This window comes from Vitis vinifera, chromosome 8 (assembly GCF_030704535.1).
Source record: "Vitis vinifera cultivar Pinot Noir 40024 chromosome 8, ASM3070453v1".
NCBI classification, from domain to species: domain Eukaryota; kingdom Viridiplantae; phylum Streptophyta; class Magnoliopsida; order Vitales; family Vitaceae; genus Vitis; species Vitis vinifera.
In genome coordinates this window covers 18,503,047-18,529,821 of record NC_081812.1, presented here as the reverse complement: position 1 = coordinate 18,529,821, position 26,775 = coordinate 18,503,047, and the positions used below count along the sequence as shown (strand labels likewise).

Below are 26,775 nucleotides of genomic sequence, written 5' to 3'. Positions count from 1 at the left end.
AGTTTATACTTTAGAGCAATTGGCAGTGGCTGACCAGTCATGCATGGCAAAGCTACTTTGGTTTCGAGGTTCAAATTGTTTGTCATTTTTGTCCACCAATCACTTGGACTCGGTGCTTTAATAATCTTTGTCCATTAGTTATTGGGACTATTGATTACGGTAATTTTTTCTTGAGCCCATAATGCGCAAAGTTTTCTGTAAATTGAATTGAATTTATTTTCCCTCAGTGTTTTTTCATCATAAGCAATCAAGATAAATTTGCGGTCCATGATGCACAGAAGAAACCCTTCTACGAAGCTTTATTATACCTTGGCAGTGCAGCATCATGAATCTGTCATAGTCCTGCCTTGAAAAGAATCATATGTAAATTTGTCTAAGGAAACAACAATGTGAAGGAATTGAATTCAAAATAACTGCAGTCTTCTTTCTGAGCACTCCTTCGTAAGATGAATATATATTCTTAGCATGTTCCAGTCCCCAGAGCTTCCTTTGGGACAATCATATCATCCTATTTGCCAATGCTGGCTCAAAAGAATCTTTTCCAGAAGTATCTGGTAATTGTTGGCATTGGATTCCCTTAAAGCAATATTTGAGCCATGGAAATCTTACCAGTAATCTCCACAAGAACATGACCCATCTGTGAAATGGTGAAATCTACTATTGTCCCTGACGATGATCTTTCTTCCTGTAACTTTAGAAATGAACTTGATTGCAGAATGGCAATCTACACACACCCTTAGATTCTTTTTCACAATGATAGGCTTCCCAATAGGCATGCTTATAAGTGCAAATGCAACAGCTATCCTCTCACTGTGACGATGAAGCAGCTTCTCCTTCATACTATCATCCATGTCAAGTGGAACAGAATCTGTACGAGGAACATATCCAGCTGCTTTTATCTGATCCAACAGAGTGTCAAGCTTCTCATAGATTGCACTCTTTCTCGGGTGAGACCAATCTTCAGCTCCAAAAACATGGGTTTTGTAGCCAACATCAACCCAACTATAACCAGGCAATTTCTTCACATTCCCATCTCTCATCCTCATCCTTACACTCCTTACATCCTCCCATTGCCGCTCATTTGCATAAATATTTGACAGCAAAACAAGCGCCCCACTATTCTTGGGCTCAAGCTTCACTAGTTTTTCTGCTGCAAGCTTGCCCATCTCCTTATCACCATGAATCCTGCAAGCCCCTAGAAAAGAGCACCATCCAAAAGCATTTGGCTCAAAGGGCATTCTGTTTATAAATTCTTTAGCTTCTTTGAGCCTTCCAGCTCTGCCAAGCAAATCAATAACACAAGAATAATGTTCTTCTCCAGGCACTACTCCATAAGTCTTGTCCATGGAATAGAAATAGTCTAACCCTTCCTCCACCAATCCAGCATGGCTACACCCTGTTAGAAGGCTGATAAATGTTATTGCATTTGGTTTCACTCCTCTATCAACCATCCTCTCAAAAATTTTTATAGCATCTTTTCCTAAACCATGCTGACCAAACACACTCACCAACGAGTTCCATGCAATCTCAGTTGGGTCACCAATCTCATCGAACGCTTGTATTGCCTGTTCAAGCAAGCCACATTTCCCATACATGTCAACAAGAATGGAAGAAACAAATGGGTCCTCGTCAAAATTGATTTTCATCACTTGGGCATGAAGCTGGGTCCCTTGTTCAAGTGCGGCTTGGTTAGCACAAGCCTTGATCAAACTGGAAAAAGTGAACTCATTAGGTTCAATACCCTGCCTTCTCAGCTCAACAAAAACGCTCAAACCCTTCTCAATTTGTTCAGTCTCAACATACCCATCAATCAAACAAGTGTAGGACACAACATTTCTACACTCTGAATCAATCCCAAACACATTCGAAGCACTTTCCATGTCTCCTGCTTTGGAGTACATATCAGTGAGGGCATTCCCCACGAAAATGTCTGATTCAAATCCCAATTTCACAACACTTGAATGAACAGACCTCCCAAATTTGCATGCCTTAAGTGCCCCACAAGCGCCTAAAGTACTACAAAGCACATGTTGGTCAATGGTGACTTCCTCATCAATCATCTTCTTAAAAGCTAATAATGCTTCCTCAAATTCCCCAATTTTGCTGTACCCATCAATCATGGCGGTCCACGACACCTCATCCTTGCACGGCATCTCCTCAAAAACCTTACAAGCATCAAACATCGCCCCACATTTGGAATACATATCCTCTAGATTACTACCCACGAATAACTCAGAACCAATTCCAAATTTTAAAGCAAGGCAATGCATTTGCTTCCCCATCTCAATTGAGCCCAGGGACGCACAAGCTCGAATGGCACTAGAAAACGCGAACTGGGTTGGGACTTCCCCACAAATTCGCATCCCACAAAAGGTTCTTATGGCCTCTGAAAACTTCGAGTTCTGAGACAACCCAGAAATCATAGCTGTCCAAGAAACCAGGTTTCTTTGAGGCATTGTGTCGAACAGCTTGAGAGCGTGGTCGAGTTCTCCACACTTTGAGTACATATTGACGAGGTGGTTTGTGAGGAAGGTGCATGGTGTGTACCCTGCGCAGATTAGCAGAGCGTGGAGCTGTTTTCCTCTTCGGAGCCGCTTGGTTTTCGCATAGGTCTGGATAACGTGGGCCAAGGCGTTAGTATCCCTCAGCATGCGATTGATCGAAATTTCACCAGAGAGGGACCGTTTAAGAAATTGGGATTCGAAAGAGATATATATTTACAATTTATAAAAAGAAATGTGTTCTTTTGTAAATGAGATACTTTGTGGATCGGAAATGGACTGGGCCAATTTCTTCGTTGGGCCTCATTACCAACCTTTGAAAATGGCTTTTATTTAAGCCTGCTATATTGGCAGTTTGGCACTGCCTTGCCATTGATTTAAATAACAAAACTAAGAGCCCTTAAAAAACACTTTTTTAGCATAAAAGGGGCTTTTAGAAAGAAAAAAAAAATGTTTAATAAAATTTAGAAAATATTTTTAAAAATTAATATTTCTTAGAAAACTATCGATCGATAAGGGTCCGTTTGGCCATATTTTCTAAATCTTATTTTTTAAAATAGGTTTTTAACTAGCAATATATCCACATAGTATAATTTATTTATTTTAATAAATGTAATAATAATTCCTTTAATCTTATTCATGATTAACAAGGTAATAATTTGTTATATAAATTTTTCTTTTAACTTAATATCATAATGTAGAAAGATAAATTAATATTTAATCTCAAATAGAATAATTACCATTGTTACAAACCTACAAAATTCATAACATAAAAGTTTTATAATTCTTTTATTTTCCTTCATTAGACTTAATTTAAGGAATCATTTCTCTAATCATACATTGACCTAAAATGGGAAGATTTAGACCGTCTTTGTTTGTTATACTTAAATTTAAATAAAACTTAATTTAATTTATATCTAAATACAACTTAATAGTATTAAGAATTAAATTGTTTATTTTTATTATTTTATTTTTATTAAGTGTTAAGTATTAATAAGGAGAGGATTGTATTGGAATTATATTTTGATTATTTTAAAATTTCATTTTTAATGTTTAGTAAAAAATCAAATATTTTAGTTTTTTTATTTAATAAAAAAATTAAATAAGTAATAAGTTTTAAAAAAAATTAAAAATAAGTTATCAAAAGTCTGGTTGAAATTTCTGGACCAGTTACAAGATTGGAGGAGGGTAATGCATCGTGTCTAACATGTGGCTTTACGTCCCTAGCCAATATGCATAATAATTTTTGGCCTTGATTTTTTTCTCCATCATCATCTTTATATTAATTACTCAACCGTATGAAACGATCTCTTTCAAGACAAATCAGCATCGTATCGTTCCATGCATACCAAAAGGTGTTGCTTCAATTGTCCCAATCATTCTTTGAAGCAGCCAGAGATTTTCCATAAGAATATTGTTCAATTATTTTTGCAATGTTATTATTGGATTCTTTCTATCAATGTTGATTTATAGTAGAGATGGCTTACAACCAATTATTCATTATCTAATGGATATTTTTATTTCGATATTTCATCTAAAAGTTATTAATATTCATCAGATGTATTTCTATTTAATATAAAGTCATTGGATCAAAGTAACGATAAAGATATTATTGAAAAAAATATTGGTTTTTTTAAATAAAATGAAAATTAAAATAATATAAAAGAATAAAGATTTCTTATTCTTTATGAAAAAAATGAAAATGTTCGGAAAGTGAAAGAACCCGTATATAGTTCTAAATGGGAAAGAACAATATGTTTTAGAAATATAATTAATAATTATTTACAATATTTTTAATAATATAATAGAATAATTTTCACTCAATAAATGACATTCACATTTTTATTTTTATTTTTAAGTTTTTTATGAATGATTTTGAGTTTGTTTTCTTCCATTGACATTATTTTGGGCTTCCTAGGACTGTAATAAGGTGATGTCATTTTTATGGAGGGACATGTTAATAGTAAAGAAGTGAAAAGACACATAAGTTTACTTCAATAATTGTTTAGGTGCCGAAGGACTAACAATGGGGGGCTTAACCTAAAGACATGACAAGACCAGACTAGTGTTTGGGACACACCCACGTGAAACACGTGCCCTACCATGCCACAGGCCCCCAATGGTGGGTTCACTTGTCCTCATTCCTCATTCCTCATTATTTTGGGCTTTTAGTTACGCTTTTGGACAAGTACCATTAAACTCACCCTTAGCTAAATACAACTATTTCTTTTTCAACCCCCGACCCTTTTATAATTCTTTTTTTCTTTTTTTCACCCAAACAAATCCCAATTTTATAATCTGCCCAAACATCACCTCTATATCTCTATTGAACCGTTAAATTAATGGAGAAATCTGTACGTAATCATTGAAAATATTCTTGAAGCCGAGTAGAAACAAGGGTGAGAACATCAACATGCATGTACGTACGTACATCCGCAGTATCCAACATGGGAGATGGCGACGCCTGGTTTTGTTTTCATTTCCTCTTTATTATTAATTGATTGCTGCTTGTCATTTGTTTTTTTGAGGTCAAATCATTCCAATTTGCAACACAGTTGTCAGCTTTGGATTTAACGCTAGCGGCCTTTTTAACCCGATCAAAAACGGTTTTTTGTAAAGCAAAAAAAAAAAATTTTTAATCTAAAATATTTTTAATTTGTTTATCATATTTTTAAATATAATATTTAGATAATTATTTTTTAAAACAATATTTTAAAAATATCAATTTTTTATTTTTAAAAATATGAAACTGTTTTTAAGAACCCCTCACATAATGAGAGCCTTTTGATAGGGTAAAATTCATTCTTAAAAATCAATTATCAGAGGAGAAGGGTGTTCAAATGCTCATAAACTTAATTAGTATCCTTAATTTGGACACAATTGGATTATATATTCTTAACTTTGTTGCATGTTACCATTATCGTATGTGATTAATGTAAGAGGTAGGTAACGTATCTATGGTTTAATTTTGAATCTATTGGGTTGGTGGGTGAAGGGTCTTAACATATTTGAAAAGATCCAAACATCTACGTAAAAAATTAATGCACCATGAGCATGAAACATGCAAGAGAATGGCGTTACGTGTACCAATATTACAAATATCATTAATACTATAATTTCGAAGATCCTAACAAGTGATCGATGATGATGATGATGAGATTTGGTGAAGGGTCTTAATTTTGAAATGATTCATGAGTGGGCGGCCAAACCGTCAAAGCATGAAACACGCAATAGGTGGAATAGTAGCTGTCGCATAAATGTGATAATGTGAGGGAAGGTGGTCCATAATGTAAAGAGTGGCGGTGATTGATCTTGGTTTCAAAAGATTCAAATCTCACATGTCACAAGCTATTAGCGCATGAACCAGTTAATATTGTCTTCTTTTTAAAAAAAAGAAAAGAAAAATGATGGTTTTTGTAAGATGGTTGGCAAATAAAATAAAATAAATAAATGTAAAGGGTGGTGACTGAGGTTTCCGTCAGAAAATATCTCCTTCAGCCATCCCACTCCACATGCAGGCAAGTCTCCATCCCTATAAATGTAATATACAGCACTATATGACCAGTGATATTCCATAAATACCCTTTGCCGCAAACTCAAAATCCTGCAAATTCCCAAAAATCTCCAACACAAAATCAAAATCAACCTCACAATCCTCCAAAAATCGTTTTCCAAGGAAAGACACCTGGCTACCTCTCTCTCTCTCTCTTCGAAATTTTGTTTTCGTCTTTTTTCCTTTCTGTGAATATCAAACGTGAAGCAAGCCACACAATATGGAATCCAGTGTCAAGCAAGACACGTACACTTGTCATTCACCATACAAAAGCACATTAGAGTGACGTGGAAACTAACACCCCATCCATTCTCCTTGCCTTTATTCCCACACATAAAGCTCCATGTAATCTTCAACAGGAGGAACCAACAACCAGAGGAAGAGGAGGAAGGAAGAAGAAGCAAAGGAAGAAGACAAAGAAGCAGCTGCTACCCGGCTTAATTACCCGTTTCTCCTTTCATGGCTGAAGAAGAAACCAACTCAGTGGATCGACAGACTTCGAGTGAACACCCCAACCATCCAATTGGTGTGTCAGTTGCACCAGAGCGCAAGAAGCCCAAGCACCACCAGCCCTGCGAGGATCAAGTTGTTGAACCACACAACCCCTTTGATGCCGAGCAAGCCGAATCACAAAGACAGTCTCCAGTCAACGATGAAACTGAATTACAGGCTGGATCTTCTTGTGCAGTGGGGGATGTCTCAAAAGAACCCATCAAAACGGAGGCCTTGGCCTCATCGGAGGATAGCGGACGCGAGAGGCTGAAGAGGCACCGAGTTGAGGTGGCGGGCAGCGTGGGGATTCCGGATATGTGGGGACAGGAGGAGCTGATGAAGGACTGGGTTGACTGCTCCGTCTTCGATGCTTCATTAGTGACTAGTAGAATAATGTCAGCTCGAGCAGCGCTGGTGGCCGAGGGAAGAAGACCTAGTCCAAGCGGACTGAGGATAGAGAATAGATGTAAGATTTATTCCTAGTTTAAGTGTAAGTTTAGCTTCCTTTTTCATTTTTTTTTTTCCTTTTCATCACAATAACCTGCCCATTTCTGAGCTTTATCCTTATCTCCATGTTTGTTTTGTTGATACTAAACAAAAAAAAATACAAATAAATATACGTTATGTGTATGATTTGTTTTCGAGTTATGTATGCTGGTACATTGCAGATGATTTTTTTTCTTTGTTTATGACCAATCTCATGTGCCATTTCAGTGCTGAGAATTGAGTTGTGGTTGGCCTCCAAACTGATCTGTTTATGTGCACCGGTCGGTGCTTTGCTTAATCAATCAGGGAAGTAGGTTACACTTTATTTTCCCTTTTTGGGAGGGGATGTATATTGCATTTTGTTTGATCTTGATATGAAGAATTGGAGCAGGTAATATCGACAATTTTTCCTGTATGCTGCCCACCATTGAAGAGGTCGACAAACGAATGACTAGTTATCAAATAGCCGATGAACATGAATAAATAATAAACGGATGATTTTGAAGCTATTCACATGGATATTCCCAAACCATGTTAGTTGGAGGCAGATCGTACATGAATGATGAATCCCTCTTTTTCTTTTTTCTTTTTTTGGACTAAAGATTAAGAGTCTATGAATCTGTTAAAAGATGATCTACACTCATCTGCAAATACAGGAATCATTTTGTATTGTTCATCTTCAAATTATTTTTATTTACTTTATTTAATATATAGGATGCTTTTTAATCATATTATTCTTCACTTCTATTTTTAGGTTATTTGATTAAAAATAATAAAATAATCTTGATATCCTAGAAGTAACATTTCATTTGTTTTAACCTGAAAATCAAAATTTTATTTTCATCTAAGTTTTGAAAGAGAACAGGGAAACCCTAGAATTAAAACATGGGTCATCATATATGAAATTGCAAAAATATCTATAAAATATTGCTATTGGTTATGGAGATTAAAGGTGGTGTTGTAAGGTAGGTTTGGTGATTGTAAAGGTCATCGGTGTGATTGAGAATAGTAATGGTGGCATCTTTTTTTTAACTATGTATGATGTGTCATAATCTGCTCAAATGACCCTCCTTTGAACCTTTAAAGAAGGGTAAGAGCCTTACGAAACTTTGGGAGTCATTAATACTTGGCTTACTAGTGGAGAAGTGTGGAAATTTTTAGAAAAGCTTAAAGATATCCACACATTTCTAGACAAAAGTGAAAGATAGGGAAAGAATTCAGGCATTCTAAAAATTATAGAATACTCTTATACATACTTTGTATATAGCCTTGTACAAGCATTCTAGAGAATTCTAGGGTAGAAACCTCTATGATTCCAAATAGTTCTTTGGATGCTTATAAATAGGAGGTGGTCTCATTTGATCAAGACACCAAGCAAGTTGAGAGCTTCTTAATATTATAAAACATTTTTGTGCAATACAAAACTTCCTTTCAAGCATTGTCTTCGTTGTGCATCATAGCTAGCAAGTCGCATAACATTACTTAGTATAGTAAATTAAGATATGCTTAGCATAGTAAGATAAGATCAAATTTATGAGAGGGAGACTGGCCCTACTACACATAGTGAGGAAAGGAAGGAGAAGTCTTGTAATGTCATTTCCCACATGGATGCAAGGCTAGCAAAAATGGAGCTAGTCTTGGCAGATGCTCGAGAAGGGATGGAGTTGATAGAGCAAAGGACAAAGAAGGGCATGAAGGATCTAAGAGAACACATCCAAGACCTTCATGGGAGAGTGTTAGTTTCACAAGTTCAACCACTATTGTACTAAGAGTTCATATCATTCTAAGATAAGGTCATGAGCATGCTCATTAGCTTAGAGTCAAGGATAAAGGTCATGATAGCACATATGGAGACACATGATCAAGATATTTGATAAGACTTGGTCATTTATAAAACCGTGGTGTCAGCGTGAGTTATGGCCACTCATGAGGCACAAGGGTGGAGGTGCCAAAGCCACACATATTCAGTGGCATATGGAAAGATATTTTGAAGTTATCATAGTGGATGACCAATCGGTTGTAAATGTCATTGGAAATTAAATTAAGTTACAATGGCAATGGTGGTATCTTCTTTTTGAGAAGTGTCACAATCTATTCAAATGACCCTCCCTTAAGCTTTTGAAGGAGAGTGTGAAGCTTTTAGAACCTTTTGGAGCAATCTATACTTGACTATTAGTGAAAAATTGTTGAAACTTTTAGAAAAGCCTAGAGTCGTCCATACAAGAGAGGGAGATAAGTGTTTAAATCATTTTAAAGAGTTTCAAAGTATTGTTATACACACTTTATACATAGCCTTACATAGAATTTTAGGATAAAGTGGAACTTTTGTGGGTTTCAAAGAGTTCCTTAGATGCTTATAATTAGGAGATGGTCTTATTTAGCTAAGACATTAAGTAAGTTAAAAACTTCCTAAGATTGTATTCTTTTACAATACAAAGTTTATTTATTGTAGTTACCAATTTCTTAATATAATAAGTTAAGATTGGGGATAGATTGACTTAGTAATATAAGTAGAATTTAGTAACATAAGTGGGACTTAGTAACATCAAATGATTTGAGCTAAATGTTGCACATGAGTTTGGAAAAGGGCTAAACCCATGATGGACAGCTCTATCCTTTCTAATACGAAATAAAACAAAGACAAAATAGAGTTAGAGAAGAAAAAAATGAAAAGTATTTATGTTTTGAAAAAAAAGAAGGAAAAAAGGCATGTCGATAGGTTCTGAACTTCAGTTACAATTTATTTTTTATTTCTATCTTCTTTCTTTTAGTGCCTTTAAATCTAAATCAAATGTTTTTACCACCATAAATGCACTTATAAATCCGCTATTCTATGTTGGACGACAAAACAAATCTTAAAAACAACTCCCTGCCACCGTCCATCCCCATATCATGCTCTTTTCACTACATTTCATGGTTCGACATGCTACCTGGGATCCAACAGCGTAACACGTCCCCATTCGACATTTCATTTTCTCTGAAAATCCCATATCTTGACACACACCTTGTAAGAGGCATTCATCATCACACCAATCAATACTTCCAATGCACCGTCAAACTTTCCAGTAGCGACATCCTACCAAATTACTCGATCCAGGTCGTCAGAAATTGACAACTCAACCATTCGACAACTAAGCTCCTGTCAATTCAACATTTTTTTACAACCACCCGATATTTAAGGCTCAAAAAGCTGCAACAAAATGAAACACAGTAAAGCAGCGATTATCCCACCGCTTCTATTTCATACCGACCCATTAGTAAAAGCTGAGTTGATGGTCGATGGGATCGAGGCAATTTCTTTTAGCCATAAGCCCAATTGTTATGAAGTTAATAAATAACTTCTGCCCCGTATGATTACAATAACATTCCTAAATAAATATTTATTTTCTTCTCTTCTAAAGTTTCGAACCACATAATACACATACACATTGCTGCAGACATTAAGAAAATTTTTAGGCCAAATGATCGAAAAAATTCAAAGTTATATCAGGTTATAGAAGCCAGCTCCCATATCTTTATTGTACCATCGTCACTTGCAGAAGCCAGTAGCCGGTTCTCCTGATAAGTTGCAACAACGATGGAAAATAAAATTGTGATAAGCGGCTCATGTAATGGCAATGAAAATAAAATAGAGTAGGTGGCCCTTTTAGCTAACCAAGACATTAGATTCCAGAAACAAATCTTACCCCAGAGCTCCACTGCACCGAATTTATGTCCATGTCATGAGCCTGTTCCTTCTTCAACATCAACTTATACAAAGGCCCATCAACCTGCAGTACAGAAACACTGAGGCTATTTTTGGTTCCCAAGAAAATAAAGAGGAAAATTAAAAGAAAAGAAAAATGTGTTATTTCAAACTCATTTCACTTATTTTACCTCTTCTATATAAAAATATTTTAATTCTTCTATATAAAGATTAAATAATTTGAAAATGTATAAATTTCTAACCAATTTACCAAATATAAGAAAAACACTTTCCTTAATATAGTAAATTGTCAGGTTCAAACTTTTTAAGCCAAAAAGAGGCTAAGATAAAACCAAGCATAAAAAATTTCCTTGCATCCACAAGCAAACTCGAAAAAACCACATTTCCTTTGATTAGGTATGCATCTAAAAGAATCGTCCACATGCAAAAAAACAAGTGTCTAATCTCCTGTTATCCACTTCAATACTTCACTAAGATAAAAAATGCTAAAGTCATTCAGTGCACTTCAACTTTACAATGGCCAACCACCGATTGGTATTTCCATGGTTTACTTAGAGGAGGAAAAAGGAAAGGAAAGCTTCACCTTCCAAGGCAGCCAAACAAAAGAACTTGGATTCCTTAATACCATTGGTCCTTGGGTAAAAACACATATTTGTATCTTTCGAGTCAGCCTACAAAAGGCTGAATTGATTAAAACTTGTGCTAATGAGAACTCACAGATGATTAATTTCCACTGTCATCTCAAGGGGGGGAGATGAAACATGAAAAAGGATTACTAGACCACTAAAGATCATGAAGGTACAGATGTGACAAGTAACAGTAGATAATGTAATGAGAAGATACCAGAAGAAATCTAAAGTTTTATTGCTAGTGTTATGCAACTACCTTAGCTTTGCTTGGTGTTTGTTCTGCCTCAACCCAGAACTGAACTTAAGCTACTTCAGAAAGAAATCAATCTTTGAAATATCGCTATCTACCTCAAGATTGCATCGTCAGTGTCAGGGTTGGAACTTGGTTCAGATTGTTTTTTTCTTTTTCTTTTTTTGATTGGCAGTTCAGAAGAATGTGTACAAATAAGAGAAACACCTAAATCAAAGGCTCAAAGGTGCAACAAGGTACACGCAAAAAAGACATGTCGCCCAAAACAGGAAAACAGAAGGAAGAGAAAAGGAGCAAAAAATAAACCCCTCACCCCTTCTCCTTACTTTGAACTAATCCATTCTACAAAGCCTATCATGGCCATGGGAGATTCATCTACATGCAATCTAATCCATTCCAAAAAGTGTTCGTAAAACCACAATCAAACCATGGTCATCTAAAAACTGAATCATGGTTAGTTCTTGTATTTTCAACCCAGAACAAAACTGAAGGTGCTTTTGTAAAAAGTAAGAGAATAATTAATGACTAGAATAGTGCAGAAGCTACTTTAGAACTCTGATAGTCAAGAAGAAGAAATCAGAGAATGGAGGTTTGGTTAGCTTGGTATAGCACATTCTTCTGCAATTTATCTGCATGATTACTTGAAGGTAAAATTAATTGGGCAGCAATTTCTAAGCATTCATAAGAGATTTAATTTTACCAGATGAATTGGGATGGTAGGTAAACAGAAAAGGCAAGTTACAGAATATCTGATGGAAAAGAGACAACTGCAGTATGGAAACAATGAGGCAGCTGACTGATGATGTGAATGAGGAATTTGATGAATGAAAGGAAGGATGGATGTTAATACCAAGCCGTCTTTGCTCTCAACAAAAAATCGTATGGCATCATCAGCAGCTCCAGTGGCAATTATCCCTTCCCTGTCACATTCACAGATCAAATAAAATAAAATCAGGACATTGGAGTTGCAATAAAGTACAACTAAATTATCCACACATCCCAATAATGATACCCAAATGCATAAGATCACATAAAGCAAGTAGAAAAGAATACCAATAGATTCCTGATTGAAAATGAAATAACATGGCACCAGTGAACCAATAACCAATGGTTACCAAGATGCTTCCCAAGTGACCTTGGTGTAAACAGCTGGGCATTCAAGTGACCCTATGCATTAGATATGAGTGAAGGAAAAGGTTTTGGTGTTGATGTAATTTACTGATGTTCTTATGCAGACCCAAGAAGACAAATTAAATCTTGAGGCATGTACCCTAGTTCAAAAGACTAGATCAAACATGGTACTATACCAAATTCCACAACAACTAGACAAAGATTTTCAGTAACTCAATGATCACCTAATTAATTGAATCAAACCATACAATTAATTTTCTCAATAAAGAAAATAGAAAAAGTTGATTGTCTCATGTTGAATTAATTAAGACCCAACATCTATTTTTGTTCAAATAATATCTTTCTATTAAATGGGGTCAAAATGATTCAACCAAATCAACCACAATGTCCACATAATATTCCAAATTAAATGATATTTACCACAATTAACCTGTTTCTCTTGGGTGAAATTTGTGGGCCCCTCCATAATATTTTCATCAAATGAACTTCAAAACTAAAGCAATAGATATTAAGCATAAATGATGGTAATGAGTTTTTTTTTTTAATAGGAAATTTTTTGTTCCCATTGGGACTAGAACCTTGAACCACCCACTAACCTTCCCCATTTCAAAGTTCAATCCTTTTATCCTTCTTAACACAAGAATTGACTTTTTGACAACATGAGTATTGACTAATATCCTGGTAACTCCAACCTAAAGCTTTAGAAAAATGATTCTCAGTGGTGTTAATGGTGTAAGACAAAAATAAAGCTTTTTTCTATTCATGGGAAAACAAATTCCTATAATTATTGTAAAGAAATGGTTTGGAGCACAAGCATATCCTGTAATGATAGCACCTGCAGATGAGGCATATGAATAACTTATGAAAATATGCACAGAGATTAAGAGAGAGATCCAAGCAAAACAACAGGAAATCTAAATGCATCTATACCTATATGTGACATAAATATTTATTGTAACTGAATGGACAGTTCCTACCTTGACCAATGTGCTGAAAAGATTGTTCGATCATGATAGCCTGAGAGCGTGCAAAGATGTTTCCTGGAAAAAAAAATAGAAGATTAGAAAGAACAAAGAACATTTTATAACCATGCTGACAAGAAAAATTCTAAATAGAGATATTTCATAGAAGACTTAAAACAAGTCATTTTAAAATTGCATGTCAGCGAACAATAAAATAGACTGATCCTTTTTCTTGTCCCTGAAATCATAGTTTAATACCAATTTACGACCCTACTCAGAAAAGTGAGATATGATATCTCCATTCCATCATGGCTCAAGCTTACCATAGTTAGATTTGCATTTTTCTTGACCTTTCCAGGACAGCATCAAGAGTAGTAGTGAATTTATAGCATTCCAAAATCTCTAAAGGCTTATTTTCCAATGCCAAATTCACTAGGTCAGTCACAAGTGTCAAATCTTGATATAATGTGCCTGACACACTGAACTCTGAAAATCTAACACATGAAGACACTCATCAGGTGTGCTTTCCTTTCAAATAATCCAGGTTATACAAGTACTTAACATGGAGACGGAATATTTAATTCAAATATATGCAAGTGCATGTAATGCCTATATGAAGAATAACTCAAAATTGAAAGCAAAATAGAACAGAAGATTTTCTTTGTTTGTTTAATAGTCATGTTTAAGTAACAGATTGTATAATAAGATGCTTCAAACTGAAAAAAATTGAAGAAAGTGAAAAACTAAATACATAGGCAAGGATGTTACTCACCAAGGTGCATATCCTTCACCAGCTTGCATTGTTATGCTATCCGTGTCCCATATCTTTACAGTAAGATCGTCACTGCAAAATCAGTTCACTATCATTAAATATGACACTCTTTGTCAGTAAGTTCTCATTTCAATTAGTGATATCCTTATTGGTGCCATTTATAGGTTCTAGTATAAAATCTAATTAGTGGTCATGATGGTGTGAGACCAATTTCACATACCTACAGGTAACCATTTTGTCCCCCTCTGGATTAAAAGAAAGAGCCCAAACAGTAGAGGTGTGCCCACTGAAGAAAAAATGTATAAGAATGCATTTGAATTAGATTCCATAATATATATATATAACAAGCAGTCCTGACTCCCAGAAATTTATAAAGAATCATAAAGGCCATGTAGAGATTTCAATGTATTAAGCCCATGATAGCATGCCAAAAAGCCAAAGAATAAGAACCATATCTAACTAAAGAATAAGAAGGTCTTGATGCAGAAAATGTTATTAGGTATTGAAATCATTTTATTTATTTTTTTTCCTCATAGGTAAACAGAAACAATTTATAAAAAAGAAAGTAAAAAAAAGTATTCCAAAGTACATAGGAAGTACACAAAGAAACATTTAAAGGCGACACAAAAACAAAGAGGGACACCAACAACAACCCCCCTTAGCCCGAACCCAACCAGTCCACAAAGCTTACAATGGAAAGAGGATTAGGAACTATATACAACTTGCACCACACCCAAAGATTACAAATAAAGGAGAGTCTGAACCCTTGAATTGACCACCCCTCATTTTCAAACACCCTACCATTTCTTTTCTTCCAAACAATAGAAAAACAAAAAAGGCATATAAGGAGCAGTCCACCAAGTCTTTTTCATTTTCTTGACCACAAAGAAACCATATCATCCTAGCAAAGCTTATCTAACTGAAGAAGGAACATCCACAACACACCAAATAGGGAGAACAAAAGATGCCATAAGACCCTCATTCTATCACAATGAAGAAGGATGTGATCAACTGATTTTTCCCCTTTGAGGCATAGGAAGTATCTATTCACCAAGGACCACCTTCTCCTCTGAATATGGTCCAAAGTTAGAACCTTCTTCCAAGTAGCCTCTCAAACAAAGAAAACCACCCTTAACAGTACCTAAGAATTCCAAATCACACTTGTTTGTTCCTGGCTCCAACACCTTGTACAAGGTCTTGACAAAGAACGCCACATCCTTCGACTCAGTCCATAAAATTTCATCGTCCCTATCCCTAAACACCCTCTTCCTTTCTAGTCGAAATGTTCCACAATTTCCAACTCTCAATCGTTGAGTCACCTAGGGAAATGAGGGGCCCAACACCCTCCCTCGAGAGAATGGTTCCATATCTCCTCCACCAACACCCCTTTAGAAAAAGCTACAACAAATAAGGAAAATAAATGCACAAAAGCTCATCACCACACCACTTGTCCTTCCAAAACCTCACCCTCCTACCATTCCTCACCAAAAAGGTAATTTTGCAACTTAATGAATCTCCCTCCTTCTTGAGGGCTTTCCACAACCCTACCCTATACGCTCCCCTCACCTCAGAGGAGCACCACCCTCTTTCCTCTTCCCTGTATTTTCTGTTAATAACTTGCCTCCAAAAAGCCCCTTTCTGCTTAGCAAAACACCAACTCCATTTGCACAAAAATGCTTTATTGAGCAACGAGAGATTCCCGTACCCTAATCCACCCTTTCTTTTGTCTAAACAGACAATAGACCAACTAACCAAATGAGGTTTCCTCTCAAGGGTCCCTCATCCCTAAAGAAAGTCTCTTTGAATTTGCTTCAACCTTAGCCCAACCAATCTTGGAATGCAAAAAAAGGACATAAAATAAATGGGTAAGCTGGAGAGAGTGCTATGAATTAAGGTGAGTCCCCCCTCCCCTCTTTTAGAAATATATTGCCTTTTCTAAAGAGTTAGTCTTTTCTGAAACCTCTCCATGTTGTCCTAAACTGTCACACACTTAAAAGGAGCACCCAAAGGGAGGCCCAAGTAAGAGGATGGGAGCACCCTAACCTTGTAGTCAAACTCATGAGCCAACCCCCCCTACATTCTCCACCCTCCCCACTGGGATTAACTCACTCTTATCCAAGTTAACTCTCAACCTTGAAATGACCTCAAACCACATAAGTACCCAACTCAAGTAAGTCAACTAATTTGGAGAAGGCTCACAAAAAACTAACATGTCATCGGCAAACAGCAAATGAGAAACATCCACCCCCTTTCTTCCATTACCTCTCACCTGCCACCCCGACAGGAAACCTTCAACCTTAGCCCTCTTAAGCAAACAATTGAAAGTCTCCATGACAATCACAAAAAAATACGAAGAAAAGGGATCCTCCTGCCTCAACCCCTTAGAGCTCTGAAAAAAGCCCAAAGAAGAATCGTTGACAAGAATAGAGAATCTCAAGGTAGAAATGCACCACTCGATCCAACTAATCCACCTATCACCAAAACCCATCTTTTTTAGCATCATGAGTAAGAAGCTCCAACTCACATAATCATACGCCGCCTCTATATCAAGCTTGCAAATTAGCCCACAACTATTACTTTTCAAAAGTGAATCTATAGCCTCGTTAGCTATCAAAGCAACATCCAAAATTTGTCTTCCCTCCACAAAAGCATTTTAGGATAAAAACACTATAAAATTGAAATCAAATATTACCATAGCCTAAGCCACAACCAAAACTATAAAATAAAAACAAAATACAGCATGTTGCCAAAAACGAACAAAAATGTATCTTTTTTACATAGGTATCACATGAGTTGGATCCATTTAAACAACATTTCACATGATCCTCAAGCATCAATATTATCTGCTTTAAAATCCAATATTCTTGTGAAATGAAGCACTATTGATGAAAAGGAGAATAAGAACAGTGGGAAGGAGGAGATCACCTCTCATCAAACAAACAAAAAAACACAAAAAACAAAAAACAACAACAAGAACAAAAAAAAAATGGTGACAGGTGGGGGTGAGTTGAATCATCTTAGAGCCACAACTAGCAACACCAAAAAACCAAAAAGGCCACTTCATGAGAAGATAATTTTTCAAAATAGTGTTAACACTCAAATGCTCCTCTATTGGGCAAGATATCTACCTAGAATGAGAAAGCTACTAAGAAAATCCACCAAAAACCAAAAATTCCCCACGCAAGGTTTTGCATATCACCAAGGCCTTCCCTAAACCAATTGCAGTATGAGTAATCACATTAGCACAATTGTCATCCACAGAAGTTAGACAAAATCATCAAGTTTCCCTCTTTAAAGTCTTGGAGACATGCTAGAATCTCGTGTTTTAATAGAATCCCTTTGAGAAAAATGATAATCCCAATGTGAACCTCACAAATTACTCCAACAAGGGCATGAGCTGAATGACAAGAAGACCACCATCAAGTTCATCTTCAATAACCCAGAGGATGGGGGTCCAAGAAGAGGTTTGATGAATTATTCATCAAGGATAGAATATTACACCAATCCTATCTCCACAAATATTGGGTAGACACTTCTTTACCCGAGAAGCGATGAATACCAACTATGAATGCAACAAAAAAGCCTTTTCCATGAAAATATAAACAAAAGAAGCTTAATTGTTTTTGTACTTTAACTCCCTTTGTGCTGTGGAAATATTAAAACATATGTATCATGAAATCCTGAATTTTATTTCTACAGATAATCGGATACCATGTTGGGACTTAGGAAAGACACATTCCTTCCAGTGAGTGAGTCAAATAAAACATAGAAATGAGAAAGCTTTAGAGAACCCAATTGCTCATCACCATAAAAAACTTGATGCTATATGGTACAATAGAGGTAACTTTAGAGAAGCCACACATTTTCATCTTATTGGCTCATGGATATAAGAATGATTGATTACATCAGTACAGAGATTAATAACAGTTAACTAAGAAATCAGCATATCCAACAACAAACAAAAACAAGAAAAAAAAAAAAGCACTATAAATAATTTTTAAAGAGAACTCTACATAAGTGAGAGAGAGAGAGAGAAAGAGAGAGAGAGAGATTTGGTAGGTTTAATACTTGTTAGATTCACCTAGAGTTTGAACACAATGCCAATCATCACTGTCACCATCCTCTGCCCAAATCTGTGAATATATAACCAACACCTCAATTATCATTATTTGATCCTAGTGTCCATATTGCCTGACTTAAAATAAAACAACAAACAACTAATTCTATAGGCTTGTGACTAGGAACATGCAAAACAGAAATGATATATAAAAATATATTTTGCACCTTAACAGTATTATCATAACTGCAAGAGAACAACACATCCATAATGGGATGCCATTGAACCATTTTAACATCCTGTGTATGTCCTTGCAACACTGAAACACACTCAAACTCATTGCCAGGCTGCACTTCCCAAATCCACACGGATTTGTCTCTACTACACGTTGCAAGCAGAGACCCGGATGCATTCCAAGAAACACTTTTAACTTCATTTTCATGTCCCTGCACGCAAAAAGCCCAAAAGTTCCAAATGAATATTCAATTAAACATAAACCAAGAGTGGATGAAAAGAAGAGGCAATGGTCCATGCTTAGATGCCACAGTGAGAAACTCACTGAATAAAGGAAATTAAATTCCCCATGACAAATGTTTTTCAAAGGAATTAGCAGACTGGAGATATTAGACTGAAGACTTACTGAACAATGTCAGTTGTACAGTTACTCACAAAATCAAAGCCAAATTGACGTAAATGGAAATACCTCTAGAGTGGATACACACTCGAAATCGTCACCGATAAGTTCCCAGATTGCAGTAGTGGCATCAAAGCTCGCTGTGGCCAATAATTTGCCGGACGGTGACCAAGCACACGATCTAACTGTCCTAGTGTGTGTTTCTTCCAAAACTGCCTGCGTAATAGCATCCACATCATCATGAATTCAAAATAACAATAATAATAATACCTCGACTCCACTCTGGATACCGATCATCCGATAATTAAACTCCTAGGACATAATACAATCAAATTCGGACAGAAAAATTAATAACAATAAGTTTTAAAAAAGCACACACACATACACATACAATCATCGATCCAACTGTTTGCTGAATTGAGAGGAAACAAAGAACAGAAAAAAAAAAAAAAAACAAATGAATCCAAAACCTCGTTTTTTTCAGTACTTGAGACGAATCAAGCATCCTAATACTACCATCTCGTTTAGTGCCAAAGTAAAACCCAGTGAACCAAAACATTTCCAACATATTCTGATGAACCAAACTGAGGAAAAAAAAATGAAGAAACCTTGCAGTGCCAAGAAGAAGTGGAGGGAGAACGTTGCCAGATTCGAACGGTCTTGTCGCCGCTACAAGAAGCCAGCAAAGTGCTGGTGGGGTTCCAGGCCAGACTCCAAACCTTATCGTTATGTCCTTCCAGCCTCTGAATTTCCTTCAGTTCCAAGCCCTCTTCCGAGAAATCCATCCCAGGAAAAATGAAATGTTTTGTTGGAGGGAGGGAGAGTTTGGGCTTTTGGTGCTATGAAAAGAGTTCACGAGTGAGTAGACTTCGAAACACGCGCAAATCGGTGAAGGATCGCGTTAGCTTGTGGCAACACCGCTTTTTATGTTTGGGGAAGGATTCTTTAATGATGACGATCCGGTAAATATCCTTTTCAATGAACTTTCGGAGCCGGGGGCTGGCCCTTTGGCTCGGCGGCCAGGTTTGGGATGGGTTAGGGTTTCTAAATATAGTTTAAAAATTTAAAACCAAAAAAAAAAAGGGTTGAAAATAAATGGAAGGGCAAATTATAATTATCTCCTCCGACTTGGCTTATAATTACACTGGTATCCTTCCTATTTCGTAAAATCACTGATTTCCTTTCCCGTGACTGTCGCATATGCGTGACATGTAATACCCTCAGACTAAAAGAATCCGTGACTTTTTTTTTTTTTGGAGTAAAATAAAATAAAAATTATTAAAAAATAAAAAAACTGACTGAAAAGTCTGAAATTAAACAAAATAAATAAAAATACGTGTGTTTTTATGTGTTTTTTGAAAATATATGTAAAGTAGAAATTCATCTTTCATATTTTAAAACATATCATACAATTTTAAAATATTCATTATTTTTGCATTTTTAATCCAAAATTAGTATCAAATAATATTTTTTAATAATATAGGAACTACTTTTAAATTTTAATGGATGTTATATTTGACTCTTTAATTATTTTTATAAGATTCTTCTTTTCTACTTATTTTCAAAACTTCTCCATGAATGAAAATGTTAAAATCATTTTAGAATACACATTTTGTATTTTTCTTGATCTAAGCCTTAGTTAAATCTAACCCATAGTCGGTCTGCTCAATAGATACTCTTGTGTCCCTAATTGAAGTCATGAACAAATCTCTAAATCTAGTCCATGTGATTTCAAAGGAAACCATAAATAAAACAAAAAATTTCAATGGTATTTGGGAGTATTAAAATAAACCTTGTTTTTGAGTCCTCCACATTGTAGAAGCATATTATATGTAGAAATTAACAAATGTTCTTGATAAATGTAAACGTCAAGCACATGTTTCTTAGTGGTTTTTATTACATCTAAAATGGATAATGCTCACAATATGTTTTTCAATTAAGGACATCTATATAATTAACGGTGTCGAGTTTGGACAAGTATTTCATCTTTGACCTATTTAATGATGCATTGATAGAGATTTTAGATCATGGAGTTGCCTTGGTTTATATCAACAAGATGGTAACCTACTATGTTCCTACATTTAATGATGAAAATTGATGCAAATATTTTGAATCTAAGAGGTAAAACAAAATGTTCATATGTTGGACTAATAGGGGGATGTTATAGCTATTAAAGTTGAGTCCCTCCTATAAATAAGCCTTTAGTGGTTGGACTGTCATAATTACCTATAGCTCAGTCTAGGCATTTTTTAAGGTTGAGAAAATGACGTAAAAAACAAACATAATAGACTAATTCAACCTAAGGTAATTACCCCTAGAAGGATGGTGAATATAGTGATGGTCTCTTTTTGCAAATTTAAATTATATGAATAGAAGAAACAATTATATACAGATATATAATAAAACAATATAAAGACAATTACATATAAAGTAAAATAATGGGGAAGAGATAATGCAAATACAATATTTTTATAATGGTTTAATGCAACCCGACCTATGTCCACTCTCCTCTAATTTCAATCTCAAGCTTGAGGTTTCACTATTTTAAGACTTCCAAACAAAACTTTTAAACAATACGATTGGATTATGGTTTCAATCAACCCTCTTGAACTTTTGGCTCCAAACATCCTTTATAATCCTTAAGATATATCCCGCTATTGAACAACCCCTCAAGTGATACCCCACATTTGAAATCCCTAAGTGATATCACATACTTAAACTTTTATTGTCAAAGATTTACAAATGAAAATATAAAATATCATCACAAAATCTCAGTATAAAACTTTATGTTCAAATGTACAAGAAAAACTAGGATTGAAAGGTACATTAATAATATGCAATTTTTAAAACAATAGTGCACTCAAAAACACTCTCTCAACGCTCATATATATTTAAGAAATATTTAGGAAGGTTAAACTCTTAAAACAATAAAGATTGAAGTCTTTTTATAAAGGAAAACGATCAAATTGGTCGCTGGGGGTTCAACCAATCGAGTTGGGGTTTGATCAGTTGTCTAGTCGTTACCATTTAATGTTTGGCAAGTAACCATTGGACCTCGATTGGACTTCGACGAGTTGAACAAGCGTTTTGGAAGAGAGTTGAAATTTTTGCACTCTTCAACTAGTTGAGATAAACAAGTCGACCGGTTCTTCATCCGATTCAACCGGTTGAGCCGTTTTTGGCTCAACAACCATCATTTTTAACTTAAAACCTTTTAAACAAATTTGAAAAACATTTGACATGAGATTTTAATTGAAAACGTGAAATCATGTAATTTTTAAAGAATTTAAAACAAAATTACTTTTAGATGATTTTGGTGTATAAATTAATAATGTAATGCATAAAAAATCTAATGCACCAACAACCTTACAAAGAAATCCTATGAAGTTTAGGTTTTGAAAAACATTTATCTTTAAGGTTTTCTTCTTAATGATTTATCTTTGACTTGATTTTGTCTTTGTGATATCACTTTTGAAATCACACTTGAAATACAATCATTAGTTTAAAACCTCATTTTCTTATCATCAAAGCTGAGATTAACCAAACCTTGATTTTACAATTACCTATAGCTCGGTCTAGGCATTCTTCAAAGTCGAGAAAAATGATACAAGAAACAAGAATAATAGGCTAAGTGAACATGATGATGAAGTTCATGAGGAAATTGGTTTTAATAACGATCATACTAAATGGATTTCACGAGTGAATAGATTAATAAGGAATCCAATAATGAGTTAGAAAATGACCTATTTCATGAGTAGGGGCAATGACAATAAAGGTAATAAATGAATTGACACAAGCAATAATAATGAAAAATAATCAAATTTTCAATCAAATGAGGAGAATTTGGTTGTGAATGTGATGAAATTGGCTATGAAAATGATTATGACCTATATAGGAATATGTTTAAACCATATTTTATTTTGAAAATAATGGGAAAATGTAGTTAAATGAGAGACATAAGTTTGGGAATGCCTATGCTTTTAGGAAAGTACTAAGTGATTATTGTCATGCCATGAGATTTTTTGAAACTTTACAATTGAAAAATAAGAAACGGGGAGTAATAGTAAAACATACATGTGAGGGTTGTTTCTAGGGTATCCATGCTTATCTCACACTAAATAATAGGACATACATGATAACAACACGTGAGATTGATCATAGTGCAAGGGTTTTTAGGAACTCAAATACAATCTCATGTTACATATAATAAGATGAAAAACAACTTAAGAAATAACCCTAAAACGAAGTGATGCGGAATGCATAACAAGTTGAGGAAAACATATAGCATTGAGTCATATTACATGTTGTTATTTAAAATAAGACGAAGAATAAATGTGAAAATTGTCAAACAGCGTAGCATCTCATATAACAAGTTGTTCCATAGACTATAATCGCATGTAGCATAAATCTAAGGAGCATAATGAGGTCGAGTGTGAATAGGTTATCTCTTTGAGCACTCCAACATTCAAAACCGCCTTTTTATAAAATAAAGTTACAAAAACATGTTTTTTGAAAGGATGATCATTCATAGGAATGTATTAGGAGAGACGTCTAACTATTTTATGGGAATGACACGAATACCTTGTACCTATTGTCATAGATGAAAGTGAATCCAATAACAATTGGAGATTTTTTTATTTATTTAAAAAAACACATGTTTAATCCATTATATCCATGGGAATATATGAGAAGGTTGTTGCATATATAAGATTAATTACATCTACTATAGGAAGAAAATGGAATGTTGCAAAAAATAGTAGTAGTATGAGTTATTTAATAAATAAATATGATATAACATTTAGTCATTTATGTAATTTTAAACATTTCACTTATTAATATTATTTAATATTTCTTAAAAAAAACCTTGTTAATAATTTATCCAATAATGTCCAAATACAATACATACTAAAATACAAGATAATTTTTTTCCAAAAAAAAAAAAATGGAAATTTTCTTTAAAAACCCACTTTCAAGATATATTCTCTAAAATAGTTCTCAAAGATATAATTAACTATTATTTGTACTTTTATATTAAAAAAAAATCTTATTTTCTTTCCAAACACGCCATAAAGTAGTCCATCCTAGACGACGCAAATCTAATTTAGGGCTGGGCCGGATTGCAACCAGTAGGAACCCACCCACCAGACGCTGTACATTGCCCACAGCAGAATTGGGCCTAAATCTACCCGTCCGCTTCGAAGCCTACTTGTCGAACTTCGACCGGTTTTTTGGCAACTTAAGTTTGACCTATAAAACGGCTTATTTACCAGCACCTTTTCCCGATTTTGCTCTGCAAACCCTAAGCAGATAGATCAGAGAGGAAGGAGACCCACAAACCCAACAACTCTAGCCATGGATTCCACTGCTCGAAGAAGCGGAGGTGGTCTTCTCGAAGGCCTCTACAGAGTTATCATGCGCCGCACCTCCGTCTATGCTACCTTCGTCATCCTCGGCGCCTTCGCTGGAGAACGTGTAAGTTTTAAGTTTATGGATTTCAATTGATTCTCATCCGATCTGACTGACCGCTGCGAAAAAAAAAAACCCGGGGAAATAAAAGAAGATGGAAAACCTCAATTTTAGCCAAATAATTGTGTTTGATTGCTGAGAAAATCGAAGGAAAATAAAAGGAAAATCTCCTCTAGTGGATGAATAGAGGTTCTGGTTGTATTGGATCCAAAGGAATGGAAAATTCGCAGACTTTTTTTTTTTTTTTTTTTTTAATCTCAGCAACTAAATGCAGGACAGTGGTTGCAACCCATTTTCGGGTTCTGGAAGAACATCTGTCTATTAAATCTTGGTCTTTTGCTGCAATTTTTGAGGTTTTTAATTGCCTCACAATTTTATTTTCTTTTGTTGATCGAGGATTCCAATGGTATTGGCAGATGGTGTCACTTTATATGGCGTTTTCCTGTCGATTCTTTTCATTTTTGTTTTTATTTTTTATTTGGTAATGATTGAAACGATGGTTCTTATTCTAATCGATTTCCTGTTTTTAGGCTGTGGATTATGGAGTTCATAAGCTCTGGGAGCGCAACAATGTTGGGGTATTACAACCTACGCTTTTGTTTTGTTTTCTAAACGTGGATCAGCATTTATTTTTATGCACTTGTCAATATATTGTGTTGCTCGGGTTGCTAATTTCCTTCTCATGCCTATTGTCATAGGAATGTCTATTGGGTGGCTTAAGTAATGTTTCATTCTTTAATACTCATTTTTGAAGTTTTTATGACCAAATAACGATCTCAGAGGTTATAATTTTCATTTTCTTTCTTTTTTCTTTTTCCCAGAAATCCAGCAATTAATTAGAGGATAAAGCTGAGAGGCATACGCCATAACTAAACATTTGAGAGCTTCTATACATGTCATTTTATAGTTTTGGTGTCAGATGCATCCCTTTTTATGGCATCTAAAATTTCCAAGTTTTTAAAACTATGCCATAACGAAAGATGGAATAATCAGAGAATCAAAGTGTCTATGTCCTATTTGTGCTGTGGGAAAAAATCATACATTTGTGCTGCATGTAAAGTGATCAAGGTAAAAATTTTGTACTGTATATGATAAGCAGAATTCTCAAGGCTAGGGGAACATATCTTGCTAGGCTATTTTCAAAACTGCATTGCAGATGAAAGACTGTAAATGTTATTACAGATAGGGTCACATTTTTATTTTTTTTTTATTTTTTTGATAAGTAAACGAATATATTAACGAAGGCAAAAAGCCGAAAAGCATATAGGAAGTATACAAGGCTACAACCCCTAAAACAAAAAGCAAAACAACCCAACCCCTACTTGGAAGCTATCCACTCCAAGAAACCTATAAGGGAGTTCGACTCCATATCAATGTACACTTTAGCTCAACCCCAAAAATTATACATAAACGAAGTCTTTAACTTCTGAAAAGCTAATACACCCCCTTTAAAGACTAGCCTATTCCTCTCCTTCCATATTGTCCAAAAAATGAAAAGCGGGATGGATTTCCACACTTTTTTCCTTTTTTTCCCCACAAAAGAGCCTTTCCAACTACTAAGAACCTCCTTTACAGAATTAGGAAAAACCCACTGTACACCACACAACACAAGAATGATATCCCACAATCCTTTTGCCACCGTACAATGAATTAATATATGATTGATAGTTTCCTCTTCACAACCACACAAAAAGCACCGGTTAGGGAATTGCCACCCTCTTCTCTGCAGCCTATCCAATGTAAGACTACAGATATGTTTTTTTAGATGGCAAACTTGACAATAGAGATGTATTTTTTGTATATGATCATATTACATGGTTAATTTATGATGTTGACTTATTTATCTAATTTCTACACCAACAATTTCATAACTTGGAATGCATGTGAAGCTGAATGAATATAATGTGTTGTTCTTTTGCTAGAAATAGAATAGCCGACAGGACTCCCACTTTTTTGTGGCTCATTCTCTCTCTCTTTTTTATTTTTTATTTTTTTTATCAGATTCATTTATAGCTTATTCTTGTGTTTGGTTGTTCATAGCAGCATAGAATGAGAATGAAATTTTCATCCACAGTCTGTTTTAACTCGTGATTTTCATTCCTTTACACCTCCTTTCTAATCACATTCCCCTTCAAG

The 26,775-nt window shown here is 35.0% G+C and overlaps 4 protein-coding genes across 4 annotated transcripts; 2 read left to right on the top strand and 2 right to left on the bottom strand.

The window, feature by feature from the left end:
- Positions 1 to 271: 271 nt before the first annotated feature.
- On the bottom strand, positions 272 to 2,700 carry LOC100252846 (putative pentatricopeptide repeat-containing protein At2g01510). Its single transcript, XM_002276728.5, has one exon. It carries the CDS (start codon positions 2,649 to 2,651, stop codon positions 606 to 608), a length of 2,046 nt encoding a protein of 681 aa, XP_002276764.2. The 5' UTR covers positions 2,652 to 2,700; the 3' UTR covers positions 272 to 605.
- Positions 2,701 to 6,172: 3,472 nt separating this feature from the next.
- Positions 6,173 to 7,194, top strand: LOC104880149 (protein BIC1). The gene has a single exon (XM_019221683.2). It carries the CDS (start codon positions 6,514 to 6,516, stop codon positions 7,027 to 7,029), a length of 516 nt encoding a protein of 171 aa, XP_019077228.1. The 5' UTR covers positions 6,173 to 6,513; the 3' UTR covers positions 7,030 to 7,194.
- A 3,041-nt stretch (positions 7,195 to 10,235) lies between these two features.
- Positions 10,236 to 20,232, bottom strand: LOC100256192 (protein CIA1). Its single transcript, XM_002282658.4, has 10 exons — positions 19,782 to 20,232; positions 19,243 to 19,389; positions 18,767 to 18,985; positions 18,551 to 18,615; positions 14,703 to 14,768; positions 14,483 to 14,554; positions 13,726 to 13,788; positions 12,468 to 12,537; positions 10,719 to 10,802; positions 10,236 to 10,590 (listed from the first exon to the last, which is right to left on the bottom strand). The coding sequence occupies exons 1-10, from the start codon at positions 19,956 to 19,958 to the stop codon at positions 10,519 to 10,521; spliced, it is 1,035 nt and encodes a 344-aa protein (XP_002282694.1). The 5' UTR covers positions 19,959 to 20,232; the 3' UTR covers positions 10,236 to 10,518.
- A 4,050-nt stretch (positions 20,233 to 24,282) lies between these two features.
- On the top strand, positions 24,283 to 25,434 carry LOC100261282 (cytochrome b-c1 complex subunit 9). The gene is made up of 2 exons (XM_002282634.5): positions 24,283 to 24,645; positions 25,170 to 25,434. The coding sequence occupies exons 1-2, from the start codon at positions 24,526 to 24,528 to the stop codon at positions 25,335 to 25,337; spliced, it is 288 nt and encodes a 95-aa protein (XP_002282670.2). The 5' UTR covers positions 24,283 to 24,525; the 3' UTR covers positions 25,338 to 25,434.
- Positions 25,435 to 26,775: the final 1,341 nt, after the last annotated feature.

Bases quoted from the DNA above. Each gene is read 5' to 3' on its own strand.
- LOC100252846 (XM_002276728.5), bottom strand. From the start codon at position 2,651: ATGCTGAGGGATACTAACGCCTTGGCCCACGTTATCCAGACCTATGCG.
- LOC104880149 (XM_019221683.2), top strand. From the start codon at position 6,514: ATGGCTGAAGAAGAAACCAACTCAGTGGATCGACAGACTTCGAGTGAA.
- LOC100256192 (XM_002282658.4), bottom strand. From the start codon at position 19,958: ATGGATTTCTCGGAAGAGGGCTTGGAACTGAAGGAAATTCAGAGGCTG. The intron at 13,789-14,482 runs GTGAGTAACATC...TTTTTTTTCCAG, and splicing joins GGTGAAGGATATGCACCTTG to GAAACATCTTTGCACGCTCT. The intron at 10,591-10,718 runs GTAAGATTTGTT...GCAACTTATCAG, and splicing joins CGGTGCAGTGGAGCTCTGGG to GAGAACCGGCTACTGGCTTC.
- LOC100261282 (XM_002282634.5), top strand. From the start codon at position 24,526: ATGGATTCCACTGCTCGAAGAAGCGGAGGTGGTCTTCTCGAAGGCCTC. The intron at 24,646-25,169 runs GTAAGTTTTAAG...TCCTGTTTTTAG, and splicing joins GCGCCTTCGCTGGAGAACGT to GCTGTGGATTATGGAGTTCA.